Source organism: Canis lupus, chromosome 26 (genome assembly GCF_003254725.2).
Source record: "Canis lupus dingo isolate Sandy chromosome 26, ASM325472v2, whole genome shotgun sequence".
Lineage (NCBI taxonomy): Eukaryota > Metazoa > Chordata > Mammalia > Carnivora > Canidae > Canis > Canis lupus.
In genome coordinates, this window is record NC_064268.1 from 24,466,376 (window position 1) to 24,483,852 (window position 17,477).

The 17,477-nt window shown below is 43.7% G+C and overlaps 1 protein-coding gene across 2 annotated transcripts in view; it reads left to right on the top strand.

Moving 5' to 3' along the window:
• The window catches only part of LIMK2 (LIM domain kinase 2), a 60,034-nt gene that overhangs the window by 4,365 nt on the left and 38,192 nt on the right, over positions 1-17,477 (top strand). The window contains exons 2-3 of one of the 2 annotated variants that reach the window (XM_025474591.3): positions 7,750-7,849; positions 9,158-9,262. In XM_025474591.3, coding sequence (XP_025330376.1) covers positions 7,750-7,849; positions 9,158-9,262 — 205 coding nt within the window. The remainder of the gene's footprint in view (positions 1-7,749; positions 7,850-9,157; positions 9,263-17,477) is intronic. The other variant, XM_025474592.3, reaches the window with a different exon arrangement.

The following is a 17,477-nucleotide window of genomic DNA, read 5'->3' on the forward strand; positions in this document are numbered from 1 at the left end:
GGGACTCCAGGATTGCGCCCTGGGCCAAAGGCAGGCACCAGACCGCTGAGCCACCCAGGAATCCCCATTTTTTTTTAAAGATTTTATGAGAGAGAGAGAGCGCCCAAGCAGGAAGAGGGGCAGAGGGAGAAGTAGGTTCACTGCTGGGCAGGGAGCCTGACATGGGCTCAGTCCCAAGACCCTGAGATCATGACCTGAGCCAAAGGCAGCCACTTAACTAAGCACCCAGGTGCCCCACCACTGGTATTATATAAGGAGACTCAAAATATTTGTTTTTTGTTTTGTTTTTTTTCCCCCATATCATTGACAGTAGTCAGAGAACTGCTGTTTGGGAATATATTAACTGGTTAACTAGTTCTCTGATAAGAAAATGCCTTCCACCAGATAAGAAAGTGCCTATTCATTCACAGCTAAGTAGACTTGTGGTTGGAAGGGAGAACCTGAGCGCTTGAAAGCCACAGGAACCATCTGTCTCATTTGTTTCTCTACCAGGTATCTTATTACTCTGCCAAGTTTGTCCCACTTCCAGCACCTGGTTTGTCCCTCTCTAACATGTTATTTCTGTTACACATCCTTGTCTCTTACCCCCTGTGAATACTCACCAAGGGCCCCAGAAGTTCATGACCTAGTCTTTGTCCATGGACACATGGAAAACATTTGCTGGATTTGTTTTGAAAATGTTCCTTTCAGATTTTAGAGGTTATTGTAATTCAACTCAACCTTTTCCCTAGCCAACCCCCTAGATATACAGGAAAGAAAGAAGAAAAGCTTTCAGTTGGCAACTAAGTGCCAGGCATTGCAGGAAGTATTTTCACATACATTAAGTTATTTCTCTTAATCCTCTCTGTAATCCTGTAAGGTAGGTGGTTATCCTCTTTTTAAAGATTAAGGGACAAGTTCAAAGAGGTTAAATAATTTGTCCAACGACACAGAACCAGGTTTCAAACCTAGGTCTAGCTCCAGTTATTCTGCTTGACCCTTACAGAGTTTTCCTAATAAAATAAAAGGCAGATGGGAACAACAGCAAGAGTGAAACCTTCTGAGATGTCTATGTATGTGCCTTAACCTGAAAAATGAGAGGCCCCAGGTTTGGTTTGCCGACTCAAAGCTAGAAGGAATAATTTGATCCCTCCTTTTATGAAGGAAGAATATAAGATTCAAAGATGTCCAAGAGCTCCTTTAAAAATCATCTAATCTTTTTTTTCCATAGACACTCCCTTTGTTAATATTTGGTAGGCTAGTGAGGAGGAAAACCCTTTGGGATATAGGGGAGGGTATCTAGAGGAATGTTAATCAGTCTTGTTGGTACTCACTTCATTAAAGTGTGATCTTTTCTCTCTTGGCTATTCGCCACCAGTTGCTGTCCTGCCTCTCTGCTTCCTGCTTTATCCTGGGACACGTGGGATTTATACCCCTGACCTGCCAGTTCCCAGGGGGCATAGCAGTTACCATACTAGTTGTTTTGTACTGCACTGAATTGCCTGGGTTTTGTTCCTGGTTCTCATTGTCTAGTGGAACATGAGAAGCATCAAAGATTTTTCTCAAATGAAAGGATAGGATCTGTGCATGTTGGTTCAGGCTAGGCTTTAGGGTCTCAAGAGCTTTCAGGGGGTAGAAATTTCTCACCACTTTGAAGTCTCAAAAGAACTAGTTTGCAGAAACCCAGCTCTTAGACCAAGATTAAGGTGAATGTTAATGTCTTGTGAGAAATGACTGGCACTGAGCTGGGGTACCAGCCTGAGCCCTTCCACTGAATAACTGTGCAGTCTTAAGCAAGTCCTAACTTGTCTGAGGCTGCATACTATAATAAAAATGCAACTGATCCGGTAGTTTCAGAACTTAGGTTTGAGCTCCTCCCGGACCAGCTTTTTAATGGTTAGGTAACTCGAATCTCCTCCTTCAAGCCCATTTTTCTTTCAAAAAAAAATAAAAGGACTGGAAGATGATTTTTAAAGGCACTTCCAGCTTTACCATCTGTTACTGTGCCTGCCCCAGTGGGTTCAGAGATTATTTGAGGGTCACATCACCAGTTATTAAGTTGGGAAAGAGAAGTGTATATAGAAACTGAATATAGGGCAGCCTGGGTGGCTCAGTGGTTTAAGCGCCTGCCTTCCGCCCAGGGCATGATCCTGGAGTCCCAGGATCCAGCCCCACGTCAGACTCCCTGCATGGAGCCTGCTCCTCCCTCTGCCTGTGTCTCTGCCTGTCTCTCTCTGTGTCTATCATGAATAAGTAAATAAAATCTAAAAAAAAAAAAAAAAAAACTGAATATATATATTTCATATATATATGAAAATATAATATGAAAAATATGTAGTTTTATATATAATATAATATAAAAAATATATAGTTTTAACTAAATATATCTTATGCCAGGATTCAAAAGATCCTGAAAGTGAGAACCTTTGTACTTAGCCCATTTGTTGTAGTTCTCACCCTGTTTGCATTGCACATTTGCAACTTCTTAAAAGCAGCAAATTCCAATAATAACTGAAAGCAGTTTTCTGATTATTAAACACCTAATAAGGGTACCTTATTGTTTGAGGCTGCTAGGGACATTTATTTAATCAAACTCCCTTTCTGGCTTCTGACAATCAGTAGCTACTGTTGATAAGTCTGCAAATATGTGAAGTAAACACTATAGAGGTAGAGGGTGAACGTCCTGGTACAATGAGGTATTTTCCTAGATGAAATATTTCCCAGGCAGACTGGACTCTGGATTGATCTTTCATCAGGCCTCACAGAAATCTCCAGAACTTTGTATTATTATATTTCTCTTGCATACCTTAGAATAAAGGTTGTTAAAGTTGAGACGCCTGGCTGGCTCAGTTGGTGGAACATGAGACTCTTGGTCTTGAGGTTTTGAGTTCGAGCCCCATGTTGGGTGCAGAGCCTACTTTTAAAAAAAAAGTTGTAAGAAAGTTAGGATCCTCAACTGTCAGGGCTGTGGGGAGCTGAAGAAGCCAAGAGTATTCTTTTGAAGAATATCTGGGCTTAAGAAACTGAAGGCTCTGGGTGAATATTTTTGCTCAGGTGCTTAACTGAAAAACAGTGTGAATGCTCAATAGATAAACTGAGGCCTGTGCATCTATGTGTGACTTTACCCATTGATAGTCATCCTGAGAGCTCGAACACTTATTCAATGGAATCACCCCTGCTGGCTGTTGGACCCCTGTTGGCTTTGGAAATTACCTTTGTAGTTGGCAGTTGGATCCAACTTTTCAGTTGGATTTGCCACACAAAGGAGTGTCTGTTCTACATCAAGTTTTATGGTAGACTCTGGAGATTTGAAGATGATCAAGATGTGGTCTTTGTCCCTTGAGCTAGGAGTGGGGATAGGGGACACAGAGAGGGAGGGCCTGAGGAAATAGAAACATAATGAATTATAATTACAGAACAGATGATATAAAGCAGGTATAGACAAAGTGAAATAAAGTCTCCCTTTGGGGGACCATCAAAGAAGGATAGAAGTATGATTCAGGGAAGAGGCGATAAAGTACCTTAAACACAGAATAGCTTGAGATGTGAATGTCAGGATGCAAGAACATGAATGTATGCGGCAGAAACAGAAAATCAAGATGTGATTAGAACATCCCTTTGTAACAGATGATGAGAAATAAAGGTTCTTTGGGGCTACCTTGTAGAGAGCCATTCATTCCTTTTGATAAATGTTTGTTGAAGGACTACAGTAGGCCAGGGACCTGTCTTGGTTCCCCTTGTCCTTTGGAGCTGAGAATAGCCAACTTTAATGATGTGTGAGGAGTTTGCATTCCTACCTCTGGACCTTTGCACATGGCCTTCCCACCGCCCTGTCCCAGACTCCAGGGTTATCCTTCCCTCCTCTTCTTTGCCTGGTTAATTCATATTTGTCCTTCAAAGCTTAGCTTGAAAACTACTTCCTTAAGGAATACTTGTTTGCCCTACCCCACCCCCATTTTCCTAGTTATGAACTTGATTTCTCCTTCATACCACTTGCCCCAATTATAGTTATATAATTGTTTAATATCTATGTTGAATCTTTTTCTCGTTTGCTGCTCTTTCCCCAGAACAGTGTGGGACCCATAGTTGGCATGGGATAAATATTTGCTGAATGACTGAAGTGTGTCCATTGAATTTAGCAACAAAACGGTCACTTTGGCCCTTGGTAAGACAGTTTCAGAGAAACCGTGGAGGTGGAAGTCAAGATTGCAGTGAGTGGGAAATGAGGAAATGAGGGCAGTGATGTGTAGATAACTTTTTAATATGTGTGACTGTGAAGGGGAGAAAGGTGGTAGCTAGAGCGGAAAACAGGGTCCAGGTTTATTTTTTTCCTTTAAGTGACTTTTTTTTTTTAAAAGACTTGAACTAATGTAAATGATCATTGGAAGGAGCCATCGGAGAAGGGAGTTGAGCCTTTCTTCTCTAGACACTCTTCAGTGTCCTCAAGGGAGTTGGTGGAGATAATGGAAAGAGCCCATCTTCTGAGAGGTGGGATAGGATGGAATCTAGAACAGGAGTGCTATGTTAAACAGTTGAGCCTTTCTTCTCTAGACACTGGGGAGTCTGGGTGAGCCAACTAAGACTGTGCAGAAGACAGGAAAAGAAGCCAAAGACCTGAATTCAGGCTGTGATGAAGGACAGGGAAGGATTGGAGAGACATTTGGAAGATGGAAACAGGTGGATATGAGAGAAGGGAGTAGGGCTCTTGATTTTTGAACCCCTAGAGCCTAGCACACAGCAGGTGCTAAATAAGTGTTGACTGGAGAAAGGGCAGGCTCCAGAGGGTGTGTCAATAACAAGTTATCTTAAGTATCCTCATAGTGGAAAGTCCTGATCATTTTTGAATTTTGTAAACAGCCAGAAGTCATTCAGGGCCAAGATGCTGAATTGTTGAATAAGTGGGTGGTCAAGTTAGAGACCATTCCATTGGATTAAAAAGTAAAAATAAGAAATAAGATGTGGTTTAAGGGTAGCCCTGGTGGCACAGCAGTTTAGCGCCGCCTGCAGCCCAGGGCATGATCCTGGAGCCCCGGGATCGAGTCCCACGTCAGGCTCTCTGCATGGAGCCTGCTTCTCCCTCTGCCTGTGTCTCTACCTCTCTCTCTCTCTCTCTCTCTGCATCTCTATGAATAAATAAATAAAATCTTTAAAAAAAAAAAGATGTGGCTTAAAGTAATGAGATTTGCTGGAGGTAGGATATGGCAGTTCACAAATTTACTTCCCTTTAAGAGTTCTAAAAATGTCTCAAACTTATGCCTCTGTAACTTGGGAAATTTATTTGGATGTCTGTCTTCATTGAAAACCTTCTTACTAATTCATTGCTTGCCCACTGTCTGTAACCCGATTTGAATAAGTCTCTCAGACTTTGTGCCATGGAGTTTGTGAGGATAAGGCACTGTCTCAGTCACTACCACACAAAAACCCAAAAAGGCCTCTCCTGAAAGTATGAGAATTTTAGATTCATATGGTGATGGGCATTTATATCCTATCACTCTGGAACTGGAAAAGAGGAGCAGGTGGGTCAAGGTTTTAAAGCTTTCTGCCAACTTGTCTAACTCATACCCACTGGGGTATGAGGATAGCTGCCTGTGTCTTGTTTGCCCCAGAATGCTGCTGGGCAATCTTGAAGTGTCCGGAGCTATGCATTGTCTATTCATGACCCCTGTGCCTGTGAAACAGGGTTCAGTGACTGTCACCGTGCCTGTGGCAGTCTGGAGTTACCCAGAGAGAACAAAGCTGCATACACGGAGTCCACAAGGGAGTCTTTTTTTTTTTTTTTTTAATTTTTTTTTATTTATTTATGATAGGCACACAGTGAGAGAGAGAGAGGCAGAGACACAGGCAGAGGGAGAAGCAGGCTCCATGCACCGGGAGCCTGACGTGGGATTCGATCCCGGGTCTCCAGGATCGCGCCCTGGGCCAAAGGCAGGCGCCAAACCGCTGCGCCACCCAGGGATCCCCACAAGGGAGTCTTGTAACAACTTTGTCCTGCTTTCTAGGGCTGAGTCAGGTACCACAGCTTGATCTCAGCTGCCTTCTTTTATTTGAAGAAGTTGGCATCTGAGCCACAACAAGAGTATTGTATTTTGTCCCTTTTGGAGGGACATGGATTCACTCTGTATTATTGCCCATGTTAATCTCTCAGCCTATACAGCCCTTCCCCATCCTTTCTCAGCCTCTGGCAAATCTTCCCCATCCTTCGAGGTTTAGCTCAAGTATTAGCTTCCCTTACAGAGACTCTCCTGACTTCCCTAAGTGGAATGAGCAGGAATCCACATGGTGGAGTGAGTGTGGAAAGGGCACAGACTTTAGGATGAGTTGGGCTGAGTTGGAATACTGAATCTGCTGCTTTGCCTTACAGCCCCTAATCCCAGGTTTCAATTCTCCCACCCCCTAAGTGAATTTAATACCTGTTTCACAGAATTGTTTTGGGAATCAAATAAAATTGGGTTTCTGAAAACAAAAGCCTTGGTATATAGGAAGTGTTCATTAAGTGTTCTTTCCCTTCTATACCCATAACTTCTTACTCCGAACTAAAACAGCACTTTCTTCTAACTCTGACATAACATCTAAGGGAAAAATTAAAAGGTGGAGGAAGGGTTCTTTTTCAGTGAATTTGCTTCTTGAAGAGCAGAGATGATGTTATCTAGCAGTCTCCTACATAGAGCTTCAAGAGGACCGATGATGTTGGTTGAATGAATGAACTCCTGGACTCAGTTATGGATCTATACAAGCCAGGGCTTTTGAGGAATAGGAAAAGGCAATAACATGTTTAGCCCAGAGAAGTTTTTCTGGGTGCTAGCTGGGAATAGTCATAGGAAGGGCTGACCCTAAAGAGAAAGAGACCTTGTTCATTTCATCTACTCAGAGCTATAATAAGCGAGGGCTGAAATTCTAGGAAAAGGCAAGTTTTGTTTCAGGGGAAAAAGGAACAATCAGAACCATTTCTAAAAAATGAATGAGACTGGGATGCCTGGGTAGCTCAGCGGTTCAGTGTCTTCCTCTGGCTCATGGTGTGACCCTGGAATCCTGGGATCGAGTCCGACATCAGGCTCCCTGCGTGGAGCCTGCTTCTCCCTCTGTCTGTGTTCTCTGCCTCTCTCTGTGTGTCTCTCATGAACAAATAAATAAAATCTTTTTAAAAAATGGAATGAGACTTAATTTTAAAAAATTTTTTTAAAGGGATCCCTGGGTGGCGCAGTGGTTTGGCGCCTGCCTTTGGCCCAGGGCGCAATCCTGGAGACCCGGGATCGAATCCCACGTCAGGCTCACGGTGCATGGAGCTTGCTTCTCCCTCTGCCTGTGTCTCTGCCTCTCTCTCTCTCTCTGTATGACTATCATAAATAAATAAAAAATAAATAAATAAATAAATAAAAATTTTTAAAGATTTTATTTATTTATTCATGAGAGACACAGAGAGAGGCAGAGACTTAGGCAGAGGGAGAATCAGGCTTCCTGTGGGGAACCCAATGTGGGACTCAATCCCAGGACCACGGGATCACCTGAGCTGAAGGTAGACACTCAACCACTATGCCACCCAAGTGACCTGAGACTTAATTTTTGAGGCCATGAATTCCTTGTCCTGGGGAGATGAGCAACCTGGGCTAGTGCTTACGGGAGATCTTGTGGAGGAGGGAATTGTGCATTTATCAGAGCACTGGCCAGCCCTTTCATTTTAAGTCTTAACTCAGTCTTATTCTGCATGATAGGAATCCTTTCCCTGTACCTCCTGCTACTTTGGGCCTCTCAACTTCCTGGTTTTGTGTGCAGGTGAAGATACCTGGAGGTGTCGGGGCTGTGGGGACCATGTTGCTCCAAGCCAGAGGTGGTACAGGACTGTCAACGAAGCCTGGCATAGCTCCTGCTTCCGGTAAGTGGGTCTGTCCTCCTGTCTTTGCCAATGCACTACAAGCCAGCCACTACTTGTTCTAGAAAATACAAAAACAAGGTTCTGACTTGAGAGTTTCCATTTTGAGGGGAAGGGGAGGGATGTGCCAGCGAAGAACACATAACCGAATATCAGGTATGAAAGTGGAAGAGCCATAAATGGGCCAGATATAGCTAGAAGTAGGATGAGGGGATGGGAGCAGTCCTTTCCAGGGTGTCCCAGCACCCTCACTTTACAGATTAGGAAACTGAGGCCCAGAAAGAATGATTTTCCCACAGCTACACTACTGAGTATGTAAGTGCCTCAAGGGTTGTTTTTAGTACAGTTGGCAGAGCCAGCCCTTCACCACAGGATGCCTCCCTAGTTTCCTGCTTTTTGTTATTTAATTTTATTATAGCCTTTAGATTATTGTTTGAAGGCAGCTCAGTTTCTTAAAAATACGTGACTTTAAGGTAGGATTCATTTCTGTTGTCTGAGACTCAGTGTCCTCATCAGAAAAACACGGATATTAAAAATTTATCTCATAGACTCGTTAAGATCAAATGAAATCATATATGCCAGGGGCCCAGCTCATGGTAGGCACCCACTGAATGGTTATTTATTTCCCTGTGAGATTGGAATCTTCAAGAGTGGGAGCTTGTCTACATTCTCCAGAACATAAAACAGTGCCTGGCCTACAGTCATTCCACATTGGAGGCTGGGTGGGCACGTGTGCCCTCGTGGTCTGAAGTGGTAGGGCTTTTGCTCACATCTTGAGAATGAGACAGACTGTAGACAGGCACCATGCGCTGTAGATTCCAGCTCCCACACACAGCTTGTGTTGCAAAGCATCCCCCGTGCTGATACCAAGTAATTTAATTGACCTTTAAGCACTTGCCTCCACCCAGGAACCATGTGGGGGGTTGGCCTAGAGAGCTCTGCCCTCTGGAAGAGTTAGAGAGGAACTAGCATTTTTCTGCCCTTTCAGCTCTAACTCCGAATTTTCCAGTCTTCTCTGTGGATCTAATTACCTTGGTTCTTCCTTTTACCCTCAGCAAAGTTGATTCTTAGTAAGCATTGGAGCAGAGTGTCAAAGCTATAATGGATACTATAGATAAAGCCTTTGGCTAGCCCTTTCATTTAGAACTGAAGCAAATTCTAATGAGTTCCTAGGCCAAGGCTCCCCTTGGCACCTAACCCATATGGTCATATTTATTTCTGCTGTTTTCCTATTTATGTTAATACTTTCTATCCAAAATAAGCAGGACAGAGTAGAACAAGCTAATTTTTGGAAATTCTGGATTCTCCTAGCACAAAAAATTCAGAAGCAGAAGAGACTACCTATTGTGTGACACAACCCCTCCATATCACAATTGAGAGGCCTGAAACCAAAAAGACAAGGAGCTACAAAGACAGGTCATGGATGACTAGAGCTGACCTTAGAACTGAAGTTTTGGGTCATTTGTGGGTCTGATCAGACGCTAGCTTGTTAGGGAGTGTGTGTGTGTGTGTGTGTGTGTGTGTGTGTGTAGAGAAAAACACACATACATGCTCAGAAAGAAGTAAGGTACAGGGATCCCTGGGTGGCGCAGCGGTTTAGCGCCTGCCTTTGGCCCAGGGCACGATCCTGGAGACCCGGGATCGAATCCCACGTCGGGCTCCCAGTGCATGGAGCCTGCTTCTCCCTCTGCCTGTGTCTCTGCCTCTCTCTCTCTCTCTCTCTGTGACTATCATAAATAAATTAAAAAAAAAAAAAAAAAAAAAAAGAAGTAAGGTACATTATCATGATGGATGAGTGCAGGCTCTGGAATGAGACTGGTTTTAAATCCTGGCTTTGCAATTTAACTGTCCTTGGGTGACTGCCCTGAACTTTAGGCACCTCATCTGTAAAATGGGGACAAGTACTCATCCCACAGGTTGTCAGAGAGAATTAAATGTGATAACCTATATAAAGTGCTCAGCATAGCATCTGACACATAGGATACAGATAATAATCAGTAGCTGTCACTTTGTATTATATAGTAAGTGTACGTCTGTATACACCTACATGCATGCATTTATTATTCTTATTACACACCCACTGGTCTTCTAATGTGGAGCCTCAGAGATTAAGGTTAACTTTGAACTACTCTGGCACAATTACACCAAAGATCATGCCTGTAGGGGAAGTAGAGCATCTGGGGTAGGTCTCCTATTTATAGCTTTGTCTCAAGGACATAGTCTCTCTAATCCAGCTGTATTGAAGGAGTGCATTTCCTGACTCCTGAGCTTTCCCATGGAAACTGGATGACATGAAGTCCTCAGATGGAGCCTGATAATTTGCCCTGGGGAGACTATCTACTTTGGACCCAACTGACTTTTGCCCAGATTGGGCAAAAGATCTTGGAGGAAGATCTTCAGGGCTGGGAACAACTGTATCTGACTACATAAGTAACCTGGTTATAAGGAGCACGAGGCATCAGCCTGAATAGTCTTTTAAAATCTCTGATGAATTCAGAGTGTCTGGACATAGGCTGCTGATAGCAAGACCCTCCCTTGCTTCCAGCCTTCCAGCCATTCGTACTTCATGATTCCCTTCCAGCCTTGCTCTTACCCAGTTGAGTTAGTTACAATAAAGGAAATGACTTTTCTTTTCCTCTTCCCCCACATCTTTGTTTTCCTAGTCACAGGGTGGAGCTAGATATTCAATGGAGAAATTGCTGGGGTTTGGCCCAAACTCTCCTCCCTTCTCCTTACATTTCCCCTCCCCCATCCCTCCATCTGCAGTCACATTTGCAATCCTGCCTCTGATAGCCTTCCACCAGGTTCTCAGGTGCCTGGGAGAATAGAAAGTCACTGAAGGCTGGAACCTGGGACTGTACAGCAGAGGCCAGCTGACAAACCTCCTGGAAGTAGCTTAGTCTGATGCAGTTGGGTTTTTGTCCAGGATCCTTCTGATCCCTGGATGCTTGTCTGTCTAGCCCTCCTACTTTCTCTCCTCAACCTTCCCAACAGGCCTGTTTGGACTCTAAGTACCTCTGTCCTCTCCTTTCCCTGAACAGTACCACTGGTTCTAGAATTGGGGCCATTGTCTCTGAAGCTGTCTGGAACTGGGGAAGGCCAAGGAAACAGCCAGACTGCATGTTGTTTGTAGCTGAGGTCAAACTATGGAGCTGGCATGTTTTATGGGGACTTGGCATGTTGGCAAACCAAAGAACCTTGACAAGTTTTCTGATGATTTCACCCTCAACAGAAGTACGTATCTAAAGAGGGGGAGGTTGTAGGAAGAGGGAAAACTGCCTCTATTAATTAGTCTTTATCACCCTTCCCTGGGACTCTCTTTCTTGACCTGGTTCCTAATGGCATTGTCAGAAGAAAAACAAACAAACAAAAAAAACAAAACCCATACTTAAGGCTCCCAGGAACCCTTCAGGGCCTCCTTTCTCAGGATCTCAGATACAGACTCTTTGAGCTTTCTCTTTTGAGAAGTGATTTCTAATGCCTGTGCTCTGGAAAAGGAATAATACAAAGAGAAAGCTGTTGGGAGCCTGGGTGGCTAAGTGGTTGAGTGTCTGCCTTTGGCTCAGGTCGTGATCCTGGGGTCCTGGGATCGAGTCCCGCATCGGGCTCACTGAAGGGAGCCTGCTTCTCCCTCTATCTATGTCTCTGCCTCTCTGGGTCTCTCATGAATAAATGAATAAAATCTTTAAAAAAAAAATAGAAAGCTGTTGCTGTTGTCACTTCATTGGTCAATAGACCATTTCCGCTAAATTTGTGACTCCAGGAAAGGCGAGTGAAGAAATTGTACACGTAGCAACCAGAGACTATGGTGTAATGGGCTGGGTGACAACAGGATATCTTCTTTTTTTTTTTTTTTTTTTTTTTTTAAGATTTTATTTATTTACTTATTCATGAGAGACACAGGCAGAGGGAGAAGCAGGCTCCATGCAAGGAGCCTGACGTGGGACTCGATCCCGGGACTCCAGGATCACGCCCTGGGCCAAAGGCAGGCGCCAAACCACTGAGCCACCCAGGGATCCCCAACAGGATATCTTCTATGATGCTGAAAGTCATGCTCACTTTTCTCACCCACACCCGCCACCTAAACAAGTGCAGTACATCATAATTATAGTAAGAGCTACCGTTTATTGAGTGTTTATTATGTATAGACACTGTACTAATAAGAATTACACATTTGAATAATCTAACTGAATCCTTTTTTAAAAAGATTTATTTATTTATTTGTTTGTTTGTTTGTTTATTTATTTCAGAGACAGCCAGACAGATAGTATGAGGGGGAGGGTAAAAGGGACAGGGAGAAAGAGAAGCTCAGCGGGGAGCCTGATGTGGGACTCGATTTCACAACCCATGAATCATGACCTGGCCAAAACCAAGAGTCAAGTCAGATGCTTAACCAACTGAGCCACCCAAGTGCCCCGTCTAACTTAATTCTTTTAACAGTGTAATAACTATAGTACTGGTCATACCTATTTTACAAATAGAGAAAGTTACTTACTCACAGTCATGGAGCTAGTAAGTAGCATACCTGAGATTTGAACTCAGGCATTCTGACTCCTTGCTTTACATTCCTGAATATGGTCGTGTCATTTAACCTCCCTGAAGTTTGCTTTCCTCTTCTGTACCTTCAGAGTAAAAACACTCACCTTGCCTGCCATACACTAGTGGTGTCAAATAACATCAAAGGGTATGGTGCAAAGGCTTTATGAACTATCAAGTGTCAATAAAAGTGTTGTTACATTTCTCCTGGGTCTCTGGCCTCCTGGCATGGGAGTCCGTGGAACAACCCTGCCCTCTGCTGTTGTAATGTTGATGTTGCTGCTGGATTTATGAACCCAAGCTTTTGATTCTAGTTTGCTTATTTGTCTAGTATATCTCTAAGGAAACAGCCAGCCAGCAACTCATTAAGGCTGGCTGTTAAACAGGGAACTGGGGCATGCCTGACAGGACAGCCACCTGGGCCTTCCTCAGCCTCCACAAGAGACTCCAGCTTGAACACACTGTGGGACTCCTAGTATGTAGCAGCAGTATGTGACCTTCAACATGCCTTAATACTGCTCTGTTTTTGGAAAGAGAGAATGAAGATTCCAAAGAAACCCCACAGTTACTGTCTGGGGCAGAGATGAAGAGGTGCAGGTTGGAGCCAGGGATGGATGACATATTTATTAAGCATTACATTGGGAATTTGATTAATAAATTTGCACTTTGATTATCTGATTCAACTCTTACAGTAACCCTACAACCCCATTTTACACAAAAACAGGAAGGTCCAAAAAAGTAGAACTTGCTCAGAGTCACACGCATTTGAACTCAGATCTCCCTGGCTCTGAAGAGGGTCCTCTTTCCATTGGGACTCCCCAGAAAGAGTAGTAGACTTGGCATCAGAAGAGCTAGATTTGAGTCTTTATTGAGCCAAGCTGGCTGTACAACTGTTGGCAAGCTCCTGTGTCACTATGAGCTTTAGTTCCTAATCAATAAGATGTAATAAAAGTAATCCACCTCATGAAGTAGTTGTGAGGATCACAGAGGTGATGGATAAGAAAACACTCTGAAAACCTGAGGATAGTATAATGTAAAGGATTATCAGCAAGCAGCATATAGGCAACTTTGTGCTGCTTACATTAGCAGTTCACATACAGTTTTGAGCATCATTTGCTATATTAAAGGCAGCAAATTAGATGCTATTCGGGATACAGATTTAGCATAGTAGCCTGGTCTCCTAACTGGCTCCCTCAGCTGAAAAACAGGTAATAATGTGGAGCATTTCTAATAATGGGCTCTGGTCTGGTTTCCATTCTCATTCCTTTGAAACAGTGTTCCCTTAGTAAGTTTCCAGGGGACAGCTGCATCGGTCCATCAGCTGCTCTTCAGGCTTTATTTTGTATGACCTCCCAAATTGCACTAGAGATTGTAGAGACAAGCGAATGAGAGTTTGGAGTCAACCTGTTTGAGTTTCCATCCCAGTTTATCTTGAGTCAGCTGACCTTGAATTTCTTTGCCTGTCTCCTCATCTAGAAAAGGGGAAATGAAATGCTTCCTACCTCAAAAGAGTGTTATGCAAATTTTTAAAAAAGATTTTTATTTATTTATTCACGAGAGACAGAGAGAGAGAGAGAGAGAGAGAGGAGAAGCAGGTTCCATGCAGGGAGCCTGATGTAGGACTTGATCCTGGAACTCTGGGATTATGCCCTGAGCCAAAGGCAGATATTCAACCACTGAGCCACCCAAGGTGTCCCTGTTATGCAGATTAAATTTGATCATGTATTTAAAGCCCTTCACACAGTGCCTGGTCATAATTAGGACTTAATAGACATTAGCATTTATTATTAGTGTCTTTGTCGCTCTTGAAACATTCTCTTCCCTTGGCTTCCATGACATTCCATACTCTCCTGGTTTTCCCCCCCACTTTTCTGGTCGTTCTACTTTGCTTATCTTCTATCCAGTTCTGAATTGTTGCTGTTTCTCCAGGCACAGTCTGTTTCTCCCTAGGCCATGTCACCAACAGCTATGGCTTCTATTGTCCTCCACACACTGAAGACCCCAATATTCATATCTACAGTCCAAACCTTTCCACTGGGCTCTAGTCCTGTCTTTGTCAATTTCCCCTGTCCATTTGAATGTCTTCCAGGCATTTCAGATCCAGCTAGCCTTTCAATCTTCCTCCTAAAACTAGCTTCTCTTCAGTATAACCTGTCCGGTTGAATGGCATGACCATCCGCCCTACTGCCTAAGTCAGAACCTGGAAGTACTTCTTAATACCTCTTTTCTCTTATCCCATATCCACACCTGTCAGTTTTATCTCCAGGTGATATTTTGAATGCATCCATGTCTATTTCTCTTACGACCACTCTATTCCAGGCTGCCATTGTGTCTTCCCTGGATAACTGCAGTCGCCTTCTAATCCATCCTCCATAAAGAAGCCAGAGTGAATGACCTTAAAAAAAAAATCTGACCATGTCACACTGCCATCTCTCCATCCTTATATTAACTCCATCACGTTGCAGGACTCTTAAATAAAGACCAGTCCTTAATGTGGTCTGGTCTCTCCTAGCCTCCTGCTCTCTCGCTACTTCACTCTCAATGTTCTTCACAAGGTCCAGAACACATCCTGCTTTCTTCTCAAAGACCATTGTTCCTGCTGTTCTCTCTGCCTGGAATGACCCCTCACTCTCCTTTGGGCTAATTAACTCCTGCTCATCCTTCAGATCTTTACTTGGATGTCAGGGAAATAGTTATAAAATAGGTCATGGCCCCTGTTTTATGCTTTATTTTTTTTTAAGATTTTATTTATTTACTCATGAAAGAGAGAGGCAGGGACACAGGCAGAGGGAGAAGCAGGCTCCTCGAGAGGAACCCGATGCAGGATTTGATCCCAGGACTCCAGGATCATGCCCTGAGCCGAAGGCAGACGCTCAACCACTGAGCCACCCAAGGCGTCCCTGTTATGCAGATTAAATTTGATCATGTATTTAAAGCCCTTCCACACAGTGCCTGGCCATAATTAGGACTTAATAGACATTAGCAGGGACACCTGGCATCCCTATTTATGCTTTCATAGACTTTCTGTTTGAAGCTTTTTTTTTGGTTTTAATTTTATATTTATTCATTTGATCATCTCCTTAATGACATCCTGAGACCTCTAATATTCTGTAAGTAAGTATAACCTAGTCATGGCTATGGGACATTTTGCCCCCCATTGTGTCACCACTGAGCACATTGTTGGCATGGGGAAGATATTTATTGAATGAATTGCCAGAGGTGGCCAAGAGATATGATGTAAGTGAGGCCTTTCCCTGCCCTTCCCCTTCCCCTTCCCCACATCCTTCCCTTAGCAGCCACTGTGGCTGCAGTTACTGTAAGTGGCAGAGAGGAGTAAGTTCCAGACATTGGGTTGTTTTGGAAAATTGCCTGCAAGTGTTGAGATGAGAAGTTAAAGCTTTGTCTTCTTCCCCTAAAGGAGACAGAGAGGATGACCTAGCAGTCTTGTCCAGTAGCAAGTCTTGAGCTGTACTTCTCTGTAAGTATCAGCCAGACACGAAGAAACTCTGGAGAGAACAGTAGGGAAGAATGAGTTTAGCTACTCTAGACCAAACTAATTATGAATTGAAATCCAGCAAAAATTTTAGCCATAAGTTTCAATTCTAGTCATAAGTTTGTTTGAGGGGGAGAGAGGGTAGAGGGAGAGAGAAAATCTTAGAGGGGCTCGATCCCACAACCCTGAGATCATGACCTGAGCCAAAATCAAAAATGGGATCCTTAACTGACTGAGCCATCCAGGTGCCCTATTTTTTTAACTTATTTATTTGAGGACGATAGAGAGCACAGGGGGAGAGACAGAGGGAAAGGGAGAGAGAGTCTTAAGCAGACTCCATGCTGAGCATGAAGCCCAGTGTGAGGCCCAACATGAGATTATGAGACAACAACCTGAGCCAAAACCAAGAGTGGGACGCTTAACCAACTGCCACCTAGGTCCCCCTATTTATTTGTTTTTTATATTTTATTTTATTTTTTTTTAATTTTTATTTATTTATGATAGTCACACAGAGAGAGAGAGAGAGGCAGAGACATAGGCAGAGGGAGAAGCAGGCTCCATGCACCGAGAGCCCGACGTGGGATTCGATCCCGGGTCTCCAGGATCGCGCCCTGGGCCAAAGGCAGGCGCTAAACCGCTGTGCCACCCAGGGATCCCTGTTTTTTATATTTTATTTATTTGTTTTATTTTTTTAAAATGTTTTTTTTTATTTTTATTTATTTATGATAGTCACAGAGAGAGAGAGAGAGAGAGAGAGAGAGGCAGAGACACAGGCAGAGGGAGAAGCAGGCTCCATGCACCGAGAGCCCGACGTGGGATTCGATCCCAGGTCTCCAGGATCGCGCCCTGGGCCAAAGGCAGGCGCCAAACCGCTGTGCCACCCAGGGATCCCCTATTTATTTGTTTTAAATATTTTTTTATTTATTAGAGAGAAGCGAGAGCACGAACAGTGGGGAGGAGCAGAGGGAGAAAGAGAAGCAGACTCCCCGCTGAGCAGGAACCCCCCCCCCCCCCCCAGTGTAGGGCTCAATCCCCGGACCGAGGTTCACGACCTGAGCCAAAGGCAGATGCTTAACTGACTGAACCACCCAGGTGCCCCTGTTTTTTATATTTTAGAAAGCTTTGAAGGACAGCATTAGGTGAAGATGTACAGTAAAGTATAGTGTGGGAAAAAGTGGAATACTTAATAATAATATCTTTTACTTATGGGTGATTTTTGGCAGGGAGGGGGGAGTAGGTTGGCGATTCTCCAAGAAGTTGGAAATGAAGTTTGTCCTCTAGGGTTTATTTTATTTTATTTTTTAAAGATTTATTTATTTATTTATGATAGACATAGAGAGAGAGAGGCGCAGAGACACAGGAGGAAAGAGAAGCAGGCTCCATGCCAGAAGCCCGATGTGGGACTCGATCCCGAGACTCCAGGATCGGGCCCTAGGCCAAAGGCAGGCGCTAAACTGCTGAGCCACCCAGGGATCCCTGTCCTCTAGGGTTTAAACTACTCAGATCTACATGTAATAAGAGCAGTATCATGTGGTCATTAAGAGCACAGACTCTAGAACCAGATTACTTGGGTTCAAATCCTGATTCTTTCATTTATTAGTT